The 18,099-nt window shown below is 49.6% G+C and overlaps 4 protein-coding genes across 4 annotated transcripts; 2 read left to right on the plus strand and 2 right to left on the minus strand.

Moving 5' to 3' along the window:
• Positions 1–128: 128 nt before the first annotated feature.
• On the plus strand, positions 129–7,679 carry prp8 (U4/U6-U5 snRNP complex subunit PRP8; the record flags this gene model as incomplete). Its single annotated transcript, XM_056676245.1, has 1 exon — positions 129–7,679. One exon carries the CDS (start codon positions 129–131, stop codon positions 7,677–7,679), a length of 7,551 nt encoding a protein of 2,516 aa, XP_056531245.1.
• A 1,662-nt stretch (positions 7,680–9,341) lies between these two features.
• N7500_005101 (uncharacterized protein) lies at positions 9,342–11,898 on the plus strand (the record flags this gene model as incomplete). The annotated part of the gene is made up of 8 exons (XM_056676246.1): positions 9,342–10,130; positions 10,192–10,283; positions 10,555–10,754; positions 10,896–10,949; positions 11,182–11,340; positions 11,472–11,572; positions 11,645–11,735; positions 11,810–11,898. 8 exons carry the CDS (start codon positions 9,342–9,344, stop codon positions 11,896–11,898), a joined length of 1,575 nt encoding a protein of 524 aa, XP_056531246.1.
• Positions 11,899–12,577: 679 nt separating this feature from the next.
• N7500_005102 (purine-cytosine permease family protein) lies at positions 12,578–14,324 on the minus strand (the record flags this gene model as incomplete). Its single annotated transcript, XM_056676247.1, has 5 exons — positions 12,578–13,292; positions 13,352–13,465; positions 13,522–13,594; positions 13,658–13,808; positions 13,872–14,324. 5 exons carry the CDS (start codon positions 14,322–14,324, stop codon positions 12,578–12,580), a joined length of 1,506 nt encoding a protein of 501 aa, XP_056531247.1.
• An 847-nt stretch (positions 14,325–15,171) lies between these two features.
• Positions 15,172–15,937, minus strand: N7500_005103 (SANT/Myb-like DNA-binding domain-containing protein; the record flags this gene model as incomplete). Its single annotated transcript, XM_056676248.1, has 5 exons — positions 15,172–15,213; positions 15,273–15,356; positions 15,415–15,447; positions 15,508–15,555; positions 15,626–15,937. The coding sequence occupies 5 exons, from the start codon at positions 15,935–15,937 to the stop codon at positions 15,172–15,174; spliced, it is 519 nt and encodes a 172-aa protein (XP_056531248.1).
• Positions 15,938–18,099: the final 2,162 nt, after the last annotated feature.

Genomic DNA, 18,099 nt, shown 5'->3' on the forward strand with positions numbered 1-18,099 from the left:
CTTTTCTTGAGGTTTTATTTCTTTTTACTAGCTACAAGTTTTGCTACACATGACCTTCAACCTGGCTTGACGCGACTTGGAACCAACACAACCTCGACGAGGGAGGGTTCCATCCATCTATCACCATCATGGCATCATTGCCCCCTCCCCCTCCTCCCCCTCCAGGATGGGGTGCAGCTCCTCCTTCTATGCCAATGGCGCCGCCGCCCCCGGGATACCAGCCGCCGGCCGACCCGAATGTCGCAAAATTTGCGCAGAAGAAAAACGAATGGCTGCGCACGCAACGTAATCGGTTTGGCGAGAAGCGCAAAGCAGGATTCGTTGAAACACAAAAGGCCGATATGCCACCAGAGCATCTACGGAAGATTGTGCGCGATATTGGCGATGTTTCACAGAAGAAATTCACCAACGAAAAACGGAGCTACCTCGGTGCGCTCAAGTTCATGCCTCATGCCGTCCTGAAGCTGTTGGAAAACATGCCGATGCCTTGGGAGTCAGCAAGAGAAGTTAAGGTGCTTTATCACGTCAACGGCTGTCTGACTTTAGTCAATGAGACACCTCGTGTCATCGAGCCTGTCTTCCATGCTCAATGGGCAACGATGTGGATGTGCATGCGTCGAGAGAAGAGTGATCGGAGACATTTCAAGCGAATGCGTTTCCCTCCATTCGATGATGAAGAGCCACCTCTTTCGTGGTCAGAAAACATTGAAGATGTTGAACCGTTGGAGCCCATCCAGATGGAGTTGGATGAAGAAGAAGATGCCGCAGTCTATGAGTGGTTCTACGACCACCGTCCTCTTCTCGATACCCCTCATGTGAATGGTCCGAGTTACAAGAAGTGGAATTTGTCGCTTCCCCAGATGGCTACTCTCCATCGGCTCAGTCACCAGATTCTGAGTGATGTTGTTGACCAAAATTACTATCACATGTTCGACTTGAACAGCTTCTTCACAGCCAAGGCCCTTAACGTCGCCATTCCTGGTGGACCCCGCTTTGAGCCTTTGTACAAAGATATCGATCCTAATGACGAAGACTTCAGCGAGTTCAATGCCATTGACCGAATTATTTTCCGTGCCCCGATTCGAACCGAGTACCGGGTCACCTTCCCTTTCCTCTACAATACCCTACCTCGAAGCGTCAAGGTCGCTTGGTACTCCCATCCCCAGGTGGTCTATGTCCGCACCGATGATCCCAACCTGCCGGCCTTCTATTTCGATCCTGTCATCAACCCGATCTCCTCCCGCTCCGTCGCGCCCAAAAATATCACCGTCAGCCATGAAGACGAAATCTTCGGGCCTGGCAATAATGAAGACGACGAATTTGAGCTTCCGGGTGAGGTTCAGCCCTTCTTTGACGACGAAGAACTTTACACATCCGACACCGCGTCGGCCATCGCCCTATGGTGGGCCCCTCACCCATTCGATAAGCGATCTGGCAAGATGGTTCGCGCACAAGACGTGCCGTTGGTCAAGCAATGGTACTTGGAGCACTGCCCACAGGGCCAGCCTGTCAAAGTCCGAGTCTCATACCAGAAGATGCTCAAGACCTATGTTCTCAATGAGTTGCACAAGGGTGCACCTAAGGCCCACAGCAAGCAGAATCTCATGAAGACTCTCAAAACGACCAAGTTCTTCCAGCAAACAACAATCGACTGGGTTGAGGCCGGCTTGCAAGTTTGTCGCCAGGGTTTCAACATGCTGAACCTGCTGATTCACCGCAAGAACTTGACTTATCTTCATCTTGATTACAACTTCAACTTGAAGCCTGTTAAAACATTGACCACCAAGGAGCGTAAGAAGTCTCGCTTTGGAAATGCTTTCCACTTGATGCGTGAAATTCTCCGGTTGACTAAGCTCATCGTCGATGCCCAAGTCCAATACCGTCTGGGTAACATCGATGCCTTCCAACTCGCAGATGGTATCCTCTATGCCTTCAACCACGTGGGCCAGCTTACCGGTATGTATCGGTACAAGTATAAGCTTATGCATCAGATCCGTTCCTGCAAGGATCTAAAGCATTTGATTTATTACCGCTTCAACTCTGGTCCCGTTGGTAAGGGCCCTGGGTGTGGATTCTGGGCGCCCGCTTGGCGAGTTTGGCTTTTCTTCATGCGTGGTATCATTCCCCTGCTTGAGCGCTGGCTCGGGAACCTGCTTTCTCGTCAGTTTGAGGGTCGTCATAGCAAGGGTGTTGCTAAAACGGTCACCAAACAGCGTGTGGAATCTCATTTCGATCTTGAGTTGCGTGCCTCGGTCATGGCCGATCTTATGGACATGATGCCTGAGGGTATCAAGCAAAACAAAGTCAACGTTGTTTTGCAACATTTATCTGAAGCTTGGAGATGTTGGAAGAGTAACATTCCATGGAAGGTACCTGGCCTGCCTGCGCCAATTGAAAACATTATTCTTCGTTACGTCAAAAGCAAGGCCGACTGGTGGATCTCTGTCGCTCATTACAACCGCGAGAGAATTCGCCGCGGTGCCACAGTTGACAAGACTGTCGCAAAGAAGAACCTTGGTCGACTCACGCGTCTATGGCTCAAGTCCGAGCAAGAGCGTCAGCACAACTATATGAAGGACGGCCCTTACGTTTCGTCTGAAGAGGGTGTTGCAATTTACACCACCATGGTACACTGGTTGGAGTCTCGCAAGTTCTCCCCGATTCCCTTCCCCAGTGTTTCTTACAAGCACGACACCAAAATCCTGATTCTTGCGCTTGAGCGGCTGCGCGAGTCATACTCAGTGAAGGGAAGACTGAACCAAACCCAGCGAGAGGAATTGGCTCTTATCGAACAAGCATACGATTCCCCTGGCACAACATTGGCGAGAATCAAGCGGTTCCTCCTGACGCAGAGAGCGTTCAAGGAGGTCAAGATTGACATGAATGACAACTACAACAACATCAATCCTGTTTACGATATCGAGCCCATCGAAAAAATTACCGACGCTTATCTGGATCAGTACCTTTGGTACCAAGCGGAGCAGCGCCATCTCTTCCCCGCTTGGATCAAGCCCTCCGACTCTGAGGTTCCTCCTCTACTCACATACAAGTGGACACAAGGCATCAACAACCTGTCCAATGTCTGGGAGACTGCGGAAGGCGAGACGAACGTGATGATCGAGACTGAGCTGTCCAAGGTCTATGAGAAGATTGATCTCACTCTGCTGAACCGGCTGCTCCGTTTGATCATGGACCACAATCTGGCTGACTACATCACTGCGAAGAACAATGTCCAGCTCAGCTACAAAGACATGAATCATACCAACAGCTATGGACTGATTCGTGGTCTTCAATTCTCGGGCTTCGTGTTCCAGTACTACGGATTGATGATCGATTTGTTGCTCCTTGGCCTGCAGAGAGCCAGTGAAATGGCCGGCCCCCCCGGAAGTCCCAACGACTTTTTGCAATTTAGAGATCGTGCCACTGAGACAAGACACCCCATCCGTTTGTATACCCGTTATGTTGACAAGATTTGGGTCTTCTTCCGCTTCCAGGCCGATGACTCCCGCGACCTGATTCAACGGTTCCTGACCGAAAATCCTGACCCTAATTTCGAGAACGTCATTGGTTACAAGAATAAGAAGTGTTGGCCTCGCGATTGTCGTATGCGCTTGATGCGCCATGATGTCAACCTTGGCCGTGCTGTTTTCTGGGACATGAAGAACCGCCTCCCGAGATCCATGACCACCATTGACTGGGATGATACCTTCGCCAGTGTGTACAGCAAAGACAACCCCAACTTGCTCTTTTCGATGAATGGATTCGAAGTCCGGATTCTCCCCAAGATGCGGAATATGAACGAGGAGTTCTCGGTCAAAGACAGTGTCTGGTCTCTGGTTGACAACTCCACTAAGGAACGTACCGCACATGCCTTCCTCCAGGTTACTGAAGAGGATGTTCAGAAGTTCAACAATCGTATCCGACAAATCCTCATGTCTTCTGGTTCGACAACATTCACGAAGATTGCGAACAAGTGGAACACTGCTCTGATTGCTCTCTTCACTTACTACCGCGAGGCTGCAGTGTCGACTGTAAATCTTCTTGATACCATCGTGAAATGCGAAACGAAGATTCAAACTCGAGTCAAGATTGGTCTCAACTCCAAGATGCCTTCTCGTTTCCCTCCGGCGGTCTTTTACACCCCCAAGGAACTTGGCGGTCTTGGTATGATTTCAGGATCTCATATCCTCATCCCCACCAGTGATAAGCGCTGGTCCAAGCAGACTGACACTGGTATCACCCACTTCCGAGCGGGTATGTCTCATGATGAGGAAACATTGATCCCAAACATTTTCCGGTACATCATTCCCTGGGAAGCCGAGTTCATTGACTCTCAGCGTGTTTGGATGGAATACTCGCAGAAGCGTATGGAAGCTCAGCAGCAAAACCGCCGCCTAACATTGGAGGATCTCGAGGACAGCTGGGATCGCGGTCTTCCCCGTATCAACACGCTCTTCCAGAAGGATCGAAGCACCCTCAGCTTTGATAAGGGCTTCCGACTCCGCGCCGAATTCAAGCAATACCAGCTGATGAAGAGCAATCCATTCTGGTGGACTAGCCAGCGACACGACGGTAAACTCTGGAATCTCAATGCCTACCGCACTGATGTTATCCAAGCATTAGGTGGTGTCGAAACAATCCTCGAGCACACCTTATTCAAAGCCACAGCCTTCCCATCCTGGGAAGGTCTGTTCTGGGAAAAAGCGTGTCTCGCCAAGGGAACCCGTCTGTTGCGATACGATGGGACCGAGGTCAACGTCGAGGACGTGCGCGAAGGTGACCAACTTCTAGGTCCTGACGGAGAGCCTCGCCGTGCATTCAACATAGTGAATGGCATCGACCGCCTGTACCGCATCAAGATCGGCGGGGAGAAAGAAGATCTTGTGGTGACGCCGAATCATATTCTAGTGCTTTATAGGGATGATGTGGCCTCCAATGATTCCCAACCCTCGGAAAGACAAACAGTGGAAATGACTGCTGCCGAGTTTGCTGCCCTTTCTGCCGAGGAAAGAGGTCTGCATAGTGCCTTTACATCTGGAGTTGAGAAAGGCGTCGAAAATTCAGCTCCTCAGATGCACAGTTTCAAGATCGAGCACATTAGCCTTGAATCCGAGAAAACCGAGTGGGCTGGTTTCCGAGTCGACAAAGATCAGCTCTATCTGCGCCATGACTTCCTTGTTTTGCACAACAGCGGTTTCGAGGAAAGCATGAAGTTCAAGAAGCTCACCAACGCTCAGCGATCCGGTCTGAATCAGATCCCTAACCGCCGATTTACTCTCTGGTGGTCACCGACCATCAACCGCGCCAACGTCTACGTTGGTTTCCAGGTGCAACTTGATCTTACTGGTATCTTCTTGCACGGCAAGATTCCCACCCTGAAAATTTCGTTGATTCAGATCTTCCGTGCCCATCTGTGGCAGAAGATCCACGAATCGGTGGTTATGGATTTGTGTCAAGTTCTGGATCAGGAACTGGAGCAGCTTGGTATCGAGGCCGTTCAAAAGGAGACTATTCACCCCCGTAAATCTTATAAGATGAACAGCTCTTGTGCGGATATCCTGCTCTTCGCGACGAACAAATGGAATGTTACCCGACCCTCACTTGTCTTTGATACGAAGGACGTCTACGAGCCGACTACCACAAATAAGTTCTGGATCGATGTGCAGCTCAGATATGGTGACTACGATTCTCACGACATCGAGAGGTACGTTCGTGCTAAGTACCTCGACTACACCACGGACAGCATGAGCATCTATCCTTCCGCCACTGGGTTGATGATTGGCATTGATCTTGCATATAACCTCTTCTCGGCGTATGGACAGTACTTCCCAGGCCTCAAGACTCTAGTTCAACAAGCCATGGCTAAAATCATGAAGGCTAACCCGGCTTTGTATGTCCTGCGTGAGCGTATACGCAAGGGTCTCCAGCTGTATGCCTCGGAGAGCAGCCAGGAGTTCCTCAATTCTCAGAACTACTCCGAGCTCTTCAGCCCGCAGATTCAGCTCTTTATCGATGACACTAACGTCTACCGTGTCACGATCCACAAGACTTTTGAGGGTAACTTGACCACGAAACCTATCAATGGTGCAATCTTTATCTTCAACCCTCGGACTGGGCAATTGTTCCTGAAGATCATCCACACCAGTGTCTGGGCAGGCCAAAAGCGTCTGGGTCAGTTGGCGAAGTGGAAGACAGCCGAAGAAGTTGCCGCTCTCATTAGGTCTCTCCCCGTGGAAGAGCAACCGAAGCAGCTCATTGTCACCCGTAAGGGTCTTCTTGACCCCCTCGAGGTCCACTTGCTCGATTTCCCTAACATTTCCATTCGTGCCTCTGAGCTCCAGCTGCCCTTCCAGGCTGCCATGAAGGTAGAGAAACTGGCCGATATGATTCTCCGTGCGACCGAGCCTCAGATGGTACTTTTCAACCTTTATGATGAGTGGCTCAAGTCTATCTCCCCGTACACTGCCTTTTCTCGACTTATCCTCATCCTTCGAGCTCTGCACGTCAATATCGATAAAGCCAAGATCATTCTTCGGCCCGATAAGACCGTCATCACTCAAGAACACCACATCTGGCCATCCCTAAGTGATGAGGACTGGATCAAGGTTGAAGTGCAATTGCGTGATCTGATCTTAAACGATTATGGCAAGAAGAACAATGTCAACGTGCAGAGTCTGACCAGTAGCGAAGTTCGTGATATTATTCTTGGTATGGAGATTAGTGCGCCCTCTTTGCAGCGACAGCAGGCGGCGGAGATCGAGAAGCAGCAAGAAGAGCAAAAGCAGCTCACTGCCGTGACGACCAAGACTCAGAACGCTCGTGGTGAGGACATCATCGTCACCACTACGTCTCAGTATGAACAGCAGTCATTTGCATCCAAGACGGAGTGGCGTACTCGTGCAATCGCGACCTCCAACCTCCGGACGAGGGCCAACAACATTTATGTCTCTTCTGACGACATTCGGGATGACGGCTACACCTACATCATGCCTAAGAACGTTCTCAAGCGATTTATCACCATTGCCGATCTTCGAGTGCAGGTCACGGGTTACATCTACGGCAGCTCTCCTCCAGACAATGACCAGGTCAAGGAGGTCCGCACCATTGTCATGATTCCACAAGTGGGTAACACCCGGGACGTTCAGCTGCCACACCAGTTGCCGCAGCACGACTATCTCCAAAATTTGGAGCCACTCGGTATCATCCATACGGTTTCTGGGAATGAGCCGCCATACATGTCTGCGGCGGATGTCACACATCACGCACGCCTTATGAACGCCCATCCTTCGTGGGATAAGAAGACCGTGACCATGACCGTCTCTTTCACTCCTGGATCGGTTTCACTTGCCGCCTGGGGTCTCACTCCCGCGGGCTACAAGTGGGGTGCAGAGAACAAGGACACAACTTCGGATCAGCCCCAAGGCTTCTCTACCAACATGGGTGAGAAGTGTCAGCTGCTCCTCAGTGACAAGATCCGCGGTTATTTCCTTGTTCCCGAGGATAACGTCTGGAACTATAGCTTCATGGGTAGCTCATTTGGTAGCGTGGAAAAGAGACCTATCTACGTCAAGATCGACACCCCGCTTAAGTTCTACGATGACCAACACCGCCCTCTGCACTTCCAAAACTTCGCCGAGCTTGAAGACATTTGGGTTGACCGGTCTGACAACTTTGCATAAACATGCGCAGCTGATCTGGCGTTGCAACATCTTTTCTTTCTTTTTCCCAGCGTTGTCTTATTCTTCCCCCTGTTTTTTTTTATCTGGGTTCTTGTATCACGACAACCTTAATTCATGTATTGCAGCGAACAATCTTAGGGAAAAGCCGTGGATCGTGTTTTGTACAGTACAAGTTTCCTTTCGCGAATACACTTTCTATCGCTGAATCTTTTTCCCCCTAATACCTCTTCTGTAAGTATACGAGGATGCGGCTGGCTTCGAAATACGGCACTAGTTGATATCGCCACTTGAAGATTGCCGCGATGTGACTGTGTAGGCCAATAACAGTATAGATATCAGCCGAACCTCCGGAGGTGAAATATAGAAAACAAAACATACCTGCGCAGTATTCAAATGTCCAAGATCTCCGCTTTGATGCATCAAGGTCCTTTATGACAGATGACGGCCCGCATGCAGCTAGTATAATTCGGCAGCCCATCCGAATCACATCTGTAGTCGACAAATTCGGGCAAAGGGCAGTGTGATGGTGTGACTCAAATTTCGTTATGACTTCGATGTGACTACCAACTTGACCTCAATATCTCTCTCGCTGATTGTTAGCTCTTTCTTCCAACATAGAACTCCAAGTCCAAACGCCCATTATTGTTTTTTGTTTCAACCCCCTGTTATCTTGTTCTGTTCTATTGGATATCTGTGACTCCCGCAGGCCTTGGCTCCGAAGAAACCCGGTGCAATAGAATAGCTTGCCATCGCTTACTTGACTAACCTATACTGTATCAATCAGCCGATACATGTCCGCCTCTTTTACAGCAAGACGACATGGAAGATCGGTCCGACGAATGAGCTGTTTGGTTTTCGATGTCCCCGGAGTCTGACAGGCTTCAGCTGTCCGCGATGACCTTTTTTTGTCATAGCTCTTGATCTTGACCCTGGGCTTACCCTGGTCCTATGTTTTGCGTTTGATGTCCATCCCCATTAATAGGCGCTTTTCCAACTATACTTATGAAGGAGGCTCTACCGTTTCTAAGGTTTTTTTTTATTTTATTTATTTATTATTGAACCCCTCCCCTCGACGTTGGGAGTTGGGAGTTGGGAGTCTGTGCGAAAGCAAAGCGGGAAAAACTTCTATGGAGACCGGAAAGATGGGATACAACCTGCCTATCCCGAATAACTTGACAGTCATTCAGTATCCTCTTGCAGTCTGGTCCACTGGAGACTAATAGAATCAGCCCGGCAACGCACGCTCCAAGTTGGTCACCGGCACAGGTTTGGATTTTCTCTCAGGGGGCTCTCCAGATGATATAGATGTCTCCATCGCTTCATTTCCCGTTCACTCATCTAGGAGATCTTTTCTACCTTATCCTATGCATTATGACAGACCGAATCTTCTGCAAGGCCTTCCTACAGTTTGACCCAAAGTAACCCTATCTATTCTCTTCTGCACGTCAACGCGTTGAGGCCATCCTCTTCTTTGTTGCGATTACATATACAGGCAAGTTTCTCTTCGCATCGTCCGCCTATGCAGCAGCAAAGGTTTTTCTTTTTGGTTACCTTGCAACTCCAGAGAGACACCTAAGCGATAGACACACCTTGAATCGTTCATTTCCCAGCAGTCACTCAAGTCACTTGCCGAGGCTGCAGGCCTTGGTATACTTTGTATATATGTCTCCTTCACCAGCGGACCCTTATCGAGGTTCCATGGTTAACTACAGTCCCCATGACAGTGGTAAAGATGTGAACCGAGAGGATATCATTTCCTACGGCGAATCTCCGCTGCTCCTCCAAGACCGGCCTGGATTTCGCTACTCCGATACAACCCAGCCAACCTATGTGTCTCCGCCGGCTTTTATCGCGGACCACTCGCTACAGCGGCAGCCCTCGCATTACCATACACATGAATATAGACTCTCTCCAATCCAAGGTAGCAGAAAGCGACGACGTATCGATAATGAGCCTGGCGCCAACGAAGGCACTAATCCCAACTATGGGTATCGAACTATCTTGCAAAATCTACCCATGGGTGACCCGTCGGCTCCAGCAGGCGGATCGACCGACTTGACGTACGCTGATCATGTCGGCGCTTCCTCTTCTCACCAGACATCGAGCCAGGACTACCTCCAAAGTTCTCTCCCGCAACAGCATCATCACCATCGGCTACCACCCCAATCGTTTGCAGCTATAGGTCAGGGCTCTGGAGCGGGATCATACTTGCCGCAAATCGACCGTAGTCACTTGACCCGTCCAGGCATGCCTAAACCTTTCCCCGCGCCCAGAGCACCAAAGACTAGATTCGGTCCTGAGGAAGATGCGCTGTTGGTAAGACTGAAGGAGGAGTTTCAGCTTTCCTGGAAGGATATTGCGTGGTTCTTCCCGGGGCGAAAACAAGAAACATTGCAAGTCCGTTACTGTACCAAATTGAGGGAAAGGGTTGTGGTTTGGGATGATGCTTTGGTATGTACATGTCATCCCCACAAAACTAATAAAATTGGGATTAAGCTAAGTCTGAGGATAGGATCAGAAGCTGAGAAAGGCGCTGGAGGAGTATGAGTACAACAAATGGACGCACATTTCCCGGAAGCTTGGGCCTGGTATACCACCAGCGACGTGTCAGCGGAGAGCCAAAGAACTTGGATGAAATTGGAGTTTATATTTTACTAGTTTAGATGAACTTGTGTTTTATACTGGGACTTATGGTGTCTAGGACATTGTCAATGGATGCCACCCCATGCCCTACACAGAGAAGCCCTATCTATTCCAAAAACGGACATTCTGCCGCTAGATGAACAGACCGCCCGTAGAGAGCTCCCGCCAATCAAAAAAAGGCTGACTCATCTTTAGTCGTGGTCATATTGGACAGCCCATCAACCAATCACAGGCGCTCGGGCCAAAGCGGCTTCAAACTCGCCCAACCTCAAACCTCCAAACTCCCTCTCCTGCCCCAAACGCCCCGCGTCATTCTTCCCATTAACTCCAGGACAATGTTCCTCCAACGTACAGCCTCCGCTCTCGCAAGGCGCTCGCCTGCCCGCGCTTTCACCCTCGCCCAGCGCCCTTTCTCATCCTCCATCATTCGCTGTACGTGACTTCTCACATGGCCTGATCCGGTCTACGCACAACTGCTCCAATAACCTGCGCACACCAACCACAAAGGATCATATACAATCAGTTGATATGAAAAACCTATTATGATCACCAGCTAACGCGAAACTCTTATAGCCAATGAGAAGAAGTGGACTCCCAAGCAGGATGGCAAGATCCTGACCTTCGAGGGTGAGTGCTTTCCCTAACCCTATAGCAGTCAATTGCTTTTCATCTGGACTTTGCCGTTCAAGAAGTATTCATATGATGGCCCACTCGAGAATCTGCGTGCAATTGGACGCCAGAAACTTCGGGTGCTGGTCATGCGGATACTTTTCCCGAGCCACGGGCCAGACTCGTCATTCTACATGAAGTGAATATCTACAAAACACAATACTGATTTATCTCTCTTGCCTACATATAGAGATCAAGGTCGAGGATGACCTCGTCGCTCCCGGTGCCAAGCCCGGTACCATTCCCACCGACGTCGAGCAGGCCACCGGTCTTGAGCGTCTGGAACTCATCGGAAAGATGCAGGGCATTGACATCTTCGACATGCGTCCCCTTGATGCCTCCCGCAAGGGTATGACCCCTTCCCTTGAACCTCCCATTGCAAATCATGAATACATGAGCAAATACCAGCAGGATTCTCATAATCGTTACTCTCGGGTGAAGACCAAGACATTGGCTAACCAAATCGGTGGATTTCTACAGGCACACTCGAAGACCCCATCATTGTCAACGGCGCCGGTGATGAGCAGTACGCCGGTTGCACCGGTTTCCCCGCAGACTCTCACCAGGTCAACTGGCTGACTGTATGAACACCCCATCCAAGCCCAACGGTGTCGATATCTCCAGCTCTAGAGACTGACTATCTGCCTTTTTAGGTCTCCCGCGAGCGCCCCCTCGAGCGCTGCCTTGAGTGCGGCAACGTGGTCAAGCTGAACTATGTCGGACCCGAGGAGGACCCCCACTCCCGTATGTTTCCCGCTCTTTTTCTTTTTGGTCCGTAGTATATGATAGTCCACTGGTCATGCTAACATTCTCTTCAGACGACCACGACCACGGTCACCACCACCCCCCTCACGTCGAGCCCAAGACCTTCGCCGACTACGTTAAGCCCGACTACTGGTACCGCTAAATCTTTAATGCCGATTTTCTGCTTGCGCGGCGGTTTTCTTTGGTTATTGCTTGAAAACCCCAATACAGTGTGAACATTATGCTGCGTGTCTGTCTGTCTCTGTTCTGTCTACGTGACTCTTCTGTCTCTTTTGTACTATAGTGCTCTAGTAGATGAAATGAGAGTGTTGGTGGGGTCCTTACTTTTGACTTAAAATTGTTCTGGTTCGTAATTACTACGTGATGGGATATCGCTATAGGTCCTGTTGCTAGACCTTTGGTATTGATGTTAGGAGCACTGGTATCAGAAAGAAAATCACGCTATTTTTTTAGATGAATTAATTGGCGGCACTTCGGCTCTCGGCCATCACCGAGCACGTGGTGCCGAAGGAAAGTCTATCCATTATATCACTTTTAATCTAATGTATCTAGAAAACTGCGGTGGGTTAGTAGATCTCAGCCTCAACCCCCTCGGGAAGTAGATAATGAAACACTGCGCAAAGCCTCGCTCAAGAAGAACCAAGATCACTCAAATGTTTGGACAGGACATTATACATCAGCCAATGCCTAGCGACCCACGAAGCGAAGTTCGATAAATCTGAGAGGGGGTATACGAGGGCAGTCCAACAGAACCCGACGTAGATTCCCATCTAGCGAGCGATAAGTTAGGATCAAGAGACACACATTGTGGGAAGTGGGATTCAACTTACATCAGCACCATATTCGCCGACCAATTTGGCAATGGGTCCGATGTACCACACCTGCGCCATACACAACACGGCGCCAACCCAGCCAATAACAAAGGCAGCGAAAGCCGCAATTCCAATGGGCAGCTTTGATGGATCCCGCCAGATCGCCCAGTTGTATCCTGTGCGAAGACGGAAGATGAACCGCTCCTCGAGAACAATGGCAATCCAGATGACAACCCAGTAGCCCATCAAAGCGAGGAAATTGGTGAAAATCTCAGAGAGGTTGCTGCGACCAACTAGCGCACAGACGGTATAGATAATGACGGCAATGGTATTCCAGATGACGCGCGGTACTGCCTCGGCGTAGCGACCGAGGATCTGGAAGTCGATTCCAGCGGAGTACGTGGGCGCGACGGTATTGGCAATCAGGCCTAAGGCGCAGATCACAGAGCAGAACTTGCCGAAGCCGTGTAGCGGGCCGAATCCCTCGACGATAAGTGCTCCTTGGCCTTGCTCGTAGGCGGCAGAGTACTCTGGGTGGGTAGAAATGCCCGAGGCCAGCCCAGCACCGCAGACTAGAGCCATGGTGAAGGAGACGAGGAGGCCTGCCAGGCTTAGGCTGAATAGCTTCACGGAAGAGGTATTTTCGGGGTAGTAAACGAAGAAGTCGGCCGCGAGTGGGGCGTAGGTGACTGCGGCGCTCAGGCAGATGGAGAAGAAGGATAGCCTAGAAGCATGTTAGAAAACCTTGGGACGTTGATGATTAGGTTTAAGGTGCAGACTCACCTATTACCAGCTAATGTCCTGGGATCACCGACAGAGGTGGTTGACAGGTCAAACTTTACAGATGATACCCCAAAGAGGATGAAGACCACAATTACTTGGGGCAAAAAGGCGAATCTAATTTGAGACAAGTCAGTGACACTGTCCCTCGTGGTATGAGCCGTCAAACTAACCGCTCATAGTAGTGGAAGACTTGGATGCCGAATGTGGCCACAGCCCAGCTGAGAACCGCGATGATCACAATGCCTGAGATATCAGTATTAGTATCACTACTAATGTGTAGAGTTCACCAGTTTGCTGATCACTTACCGACAGCTACAGACATGCCGCCAGGGGAGACAGCAGACAAGATTTGTCCGCCAACGACGCAATCGATCAAGCCGTATCCAATCATCTGAACAAGATTTAATAGAACAATGATCTTGCTGGGCCACCAGCCCATCGAATACCTCCCAAAGGCCTGGTCACCAATTAGCATTCTCTATCAAACAATGATCCAACAGCTTCCATGTGTACTACGTACCAATGTCCGAATCCCGGAAGCGGGCCCCCATGTGGCCATCCAAGAGGAGACGATGGAACCAACACAGGCGCCAAATACAGCGCAAAGCGCCGTGTCCCGGAAGCTGAGACCATACACGGCAGGCCCTAGCATCCCGAGGGTAATGTTATTGGGTGCAAGGTTGATAGAGATCCAAAGTAAGAACACTTGTAGATACGACATCCAGGTGTGGCGCTTCATGCGCTCATCTGGAGCGACTCGTTCAATACCCCGCGCTTCCAAGTTATACTCGATGAGCTGGTTCTCAAAGGCTTTGATAACGGAGCCCAATCGTGATCCAACGGGATTGCGGCGATTGGTCGTGGTCTCGGCGTAGATTCCCTCATCTTGATTGGCCACATCAGGGGTTTCAGTAGTCAGGTCTTTCTTGTTGGGGTGTACCTCTAGGGCAGTGATATCATTTTCCGGTGCCATGCTGCGTCTCTGTTAGTATCACACCTAATCGAGGAGAGTAAAAGCGCATTGAGTCCTTTCGCTGGAATTACCCAGATCAAGTCTAACCGTATATTCTCAGAACGACGATTGTCGAACACCGGTCTTCATGCAGGAGGTTTGTCCTAGATACCTTGATCGTGAGAGAATACCACGCTACTCGTCTTCATGGTAGCCGTGAGGTTGTGTTACCTTCCGAGAAGAGTCACTACAAATACCGTAGCATCAGCGGACTTGGTTCAAGGTAATCTCAGGGTTCGGTATACCTTGTAATGTGAGGTTCAATTCGAAAACAAAGTAACAGTGCACTTGTGAAAAGCATCCAATTTCCAGTGGGGGAAAAATGGGGGGGCAATTGCCGGGGGCAAAAAATAAGATCCGCCCGCTTTGGCCTTTTTCCGCCTCCACCTTAGCTGGAGATATCCATTGTATGTTGTACATACACCTTTACAAAGTACATTTCCTTCTGCTCTTCTGCTAATGCAGTTTCCTACTGGAATAAGTAGGAATCATATGGTATTGATGGACACAAAAGCGCAAAAAGAATCAGCGCTTGTCAAAAAAAAAAAGACGCCTTCAAGGAAAAAAAGAAAAATAAGAAAAGAAAACATGGAGGCGCAGGGGTCCATAGCGCACATAGAATAAGAACCAATAAAATTGAAAGAGATCCAGATCACCAACTCCATCTGCCTTGTAAAATCAATGACCTCCAGCGGCCACAGATGAAACTTGCATCGCTCTGGAATTGCAGGGAATCCGGAAGAGAGAATGCCAAATTCGTAAAAGATGCTAAGAAAACGATATCATCACTTCATCAGAGGCGTCATCGTCAGACGTTCTTGAAATGCTCTTTGGCATACTGTTCGCAAGCCTGTCGGAAGATATTGAGATTAGATGGCACAATGACATGCAGGAAATTCCGATACTCACTTTGGCAGGCTTTCCCACTTTCTGACCGATCACCTTCCATTTGTTTGCCTCGTACTCCTTGATCGCCTCGCGAAGCTTCACAGACTGTGCGACGTCAGAGGCGGATGCGACAACGGACATTAAAAATAAATCGGGATCATACCTCATCTTCGGCAAATTCCGCGTAGTGCATGTCCTGCGTAAGGTGTCAGTAAGACAAGACATGGTATTACTGGGTTCGCTTGATATTGCGTACCTTATACCAATGCTTCTTGACACTGCCCTCGGTTCGGGTCGGGAAAGTCTACAGGTAAAAAAAAAGAGAGCCAGGTCAGCAACCCATAGCTTCAGCCTATAAAAAGCCGTGCGCGCACCTTGGCGATTTCGCTCCAACTGCGCCCAGCGTCGCGCATTGTCTTAAGCCTTTGCTCCTCCTCTGCAGTCCATGGGGTATTTGTACGTCCCTTTTTCTTGGGCGTAGACTCCACCGTGGGAATGGCACCGGGGTCATCAATTACACCCGTAGGATTCCCTGAGGCTGCCATCATGGCTGAGGATCCCGTAGGAGAAGGTGGACGTTTGCGCGAAGCGCCGGGGTTTTGTTGAGGTATAGGAGCAGTCGGAATCGGGATGCCTTCAAAGGTTGGGACGCGGTGGAATGGATGGATTTGTTGTTGGGCAAGCATATGCGGGGGAGCGCTGGTAGTCGCCGACGTCTTGAGGCGCTTAGATGTCGGAGGTGAACTAATCGGGTACAGAGTCAGAGAATAGAAGAAACATATGAGTTGAAGCCATATGGTAAGATCGCGACCAAGTGCACTTGAATTCCAACCCAGTCTCCCTCCCACAGCTGGAGGCCGGATGGAGATCACAGACGAAGGGACTTACGACATGGTGAAAGACACACTTTTGCAATCACACTGTGCCGATTCATCTGTACATACAAAAAGGCCGCGTAGGGGGGTTAGCAGGATCTGGTACTGGCGCGCCTTGGTCAACTCTCAGGAAGCGTTACACTAAAGACGATGACACAGGCGCATCCCAGGCAGAACCAGACTGACCAAGGTAACAGAGACAATAAAAAGGTATAAATCGCGACACAGAGAAGTCCAGAATTCCGACCGGAGTGTTTTAAGTCCTGTGTAGTTGGGGGGGTAGCCAAGGGGAAGCTCACAGGTCAAAATCGCATGGTCGAAGCGTCGATTCGGGGACCTCGAATTCTTCCGAATACGGGGAGAACATGAGGCTGGGAGGACGGGTTGACTTTGGAGGGGAGGTAAGGTTGAGGAGAGGAACCCCCAAGAGAGAGAGAGAGAGAGAGAGACAAAAAAAACCCCGAAGACTTTAGCCAAAAAAAAAAAGGACAAGGAGAAAGAGAGAGAGGGAGAGAGAGAGAGACAAGGTTACAGAGGGAAGAGAAAGGAGGAGAAGTGTGAGAGGAAAGGAGCGGGGATGGAGTCACCTCATATCACAACAAAGTAATAATAGCACTTGGGATATTTCGAGTTAAGATCTATATAGCTTTTGATTTTGATTTTGATTTTGATTTATATCTCGCTGTTTTAATCGGTCTGATTTAATGTTTTGATTTTCTAGATCTGTTTTCCTAAGAACCCCTCCATTACCTTTCTCTATATCCCTTTTATGTTGGCCTTTTCTCCTTATATCAAATGTAGACTATTCATGCAATCAAATTAAAATTCAGTGTCGATTCAAATGCGCCTCCAACCACTTTCCTCCCCTCCGGTGCATTCCACAACCCGTTCTTGCCTGGCCTAGGAACCGATGCCCGGACAGGGGCCCTATCACAATTCATGGCTCATCCTGGGATCCAATTCGACCAACATCAAGATGCAGAAGCAAGAATAACCACGTCCGACAGATTCCATGAGACATTTGGGCCGAAGAGACCCGCGAGTGGCCTGTTCCAAAATCCGGTGACCCGGCGAGATCTCACAACACCGTGCGAGGATGACAGGACACGCCCAATGCGAGTTCACGACACGCCCGAGGGCCTAACTATTGTAAAGGCATCCAGTGGCCCCGGCAACTCATCCTGCGATCACCAACAGTCAATCGACAGAAGTAGAAGTCTCCGTCCAACCCGACACTTGGCGGGCTAGATCAGCCACAAGACGGGTTCGTGTGAAGCCACCGCGTAGCATCCCCTCTTTGCACCCATGCAGGTCGTGATTGAGAGCATGCACGGTATGGGGTAGAAGGTCTAGATAACCCTATCAGCATCTCCTTTTGGTTTTTTAGTACCGCGCGGGGTTCATTCAAGGCGTGTATATATTCAAGAAGCCCAGCCTCTCAGAATCCTGCCGGCGTTTTTCTTTGTCACACACAGTTCATCCCCCCTGTCAAATCTCCAATTGGTGATAATAGACAAGTTTGTCGATGACCAAGCCGACCAGGTCGACTGGATTTCCTGGCGGTATCCATTGACTCTGAGATATCAAATGGAGTGTCTCCAGTCAGGTTTGAGGATGCATGCAAAGGATCAGGTGTGCTGAATGTCCTGGTGCAGTATATTATCCATGCAAATAGGTAGTGCCAAGAGTTGCTGGGGGCGTATTTATGACTTGCATCACCGGTTTCAATAAACAGGAAGTGGTTTTCTAAAATCTAGGGATATTAAGTTCCTTGATCAACCCAACCGAGAAGATATGTGTTTCCATAGAAGGTGCTAATATTCCTGAATACTAGACTCATGCAATAAAAGGACTCGTTGAATATGACCAACTCCTTGCTGTTTGTATCCCGTCAAATCGTTTCAACCGTTCTACGATGAAATAGACTCCTTTCCACCAGACCAAACCCCGTTCTTACTACATAAGTGATCACT

This window comes from Penicillium coprophilum (genome assembly GCF_028826855.1).
Source record: "Penicillium coprophilum strain IBT 35676 chromosome Unknown utg000004l_segment0_segment0, whole genome shotgun sequence".
Lineage (NCBI taxonomy): Eukaryota > Fungi > Ascomycota > Eurotiomycetes > Eurotiales > Aspergillaceae > Penicillium > Penicillium coprophilum.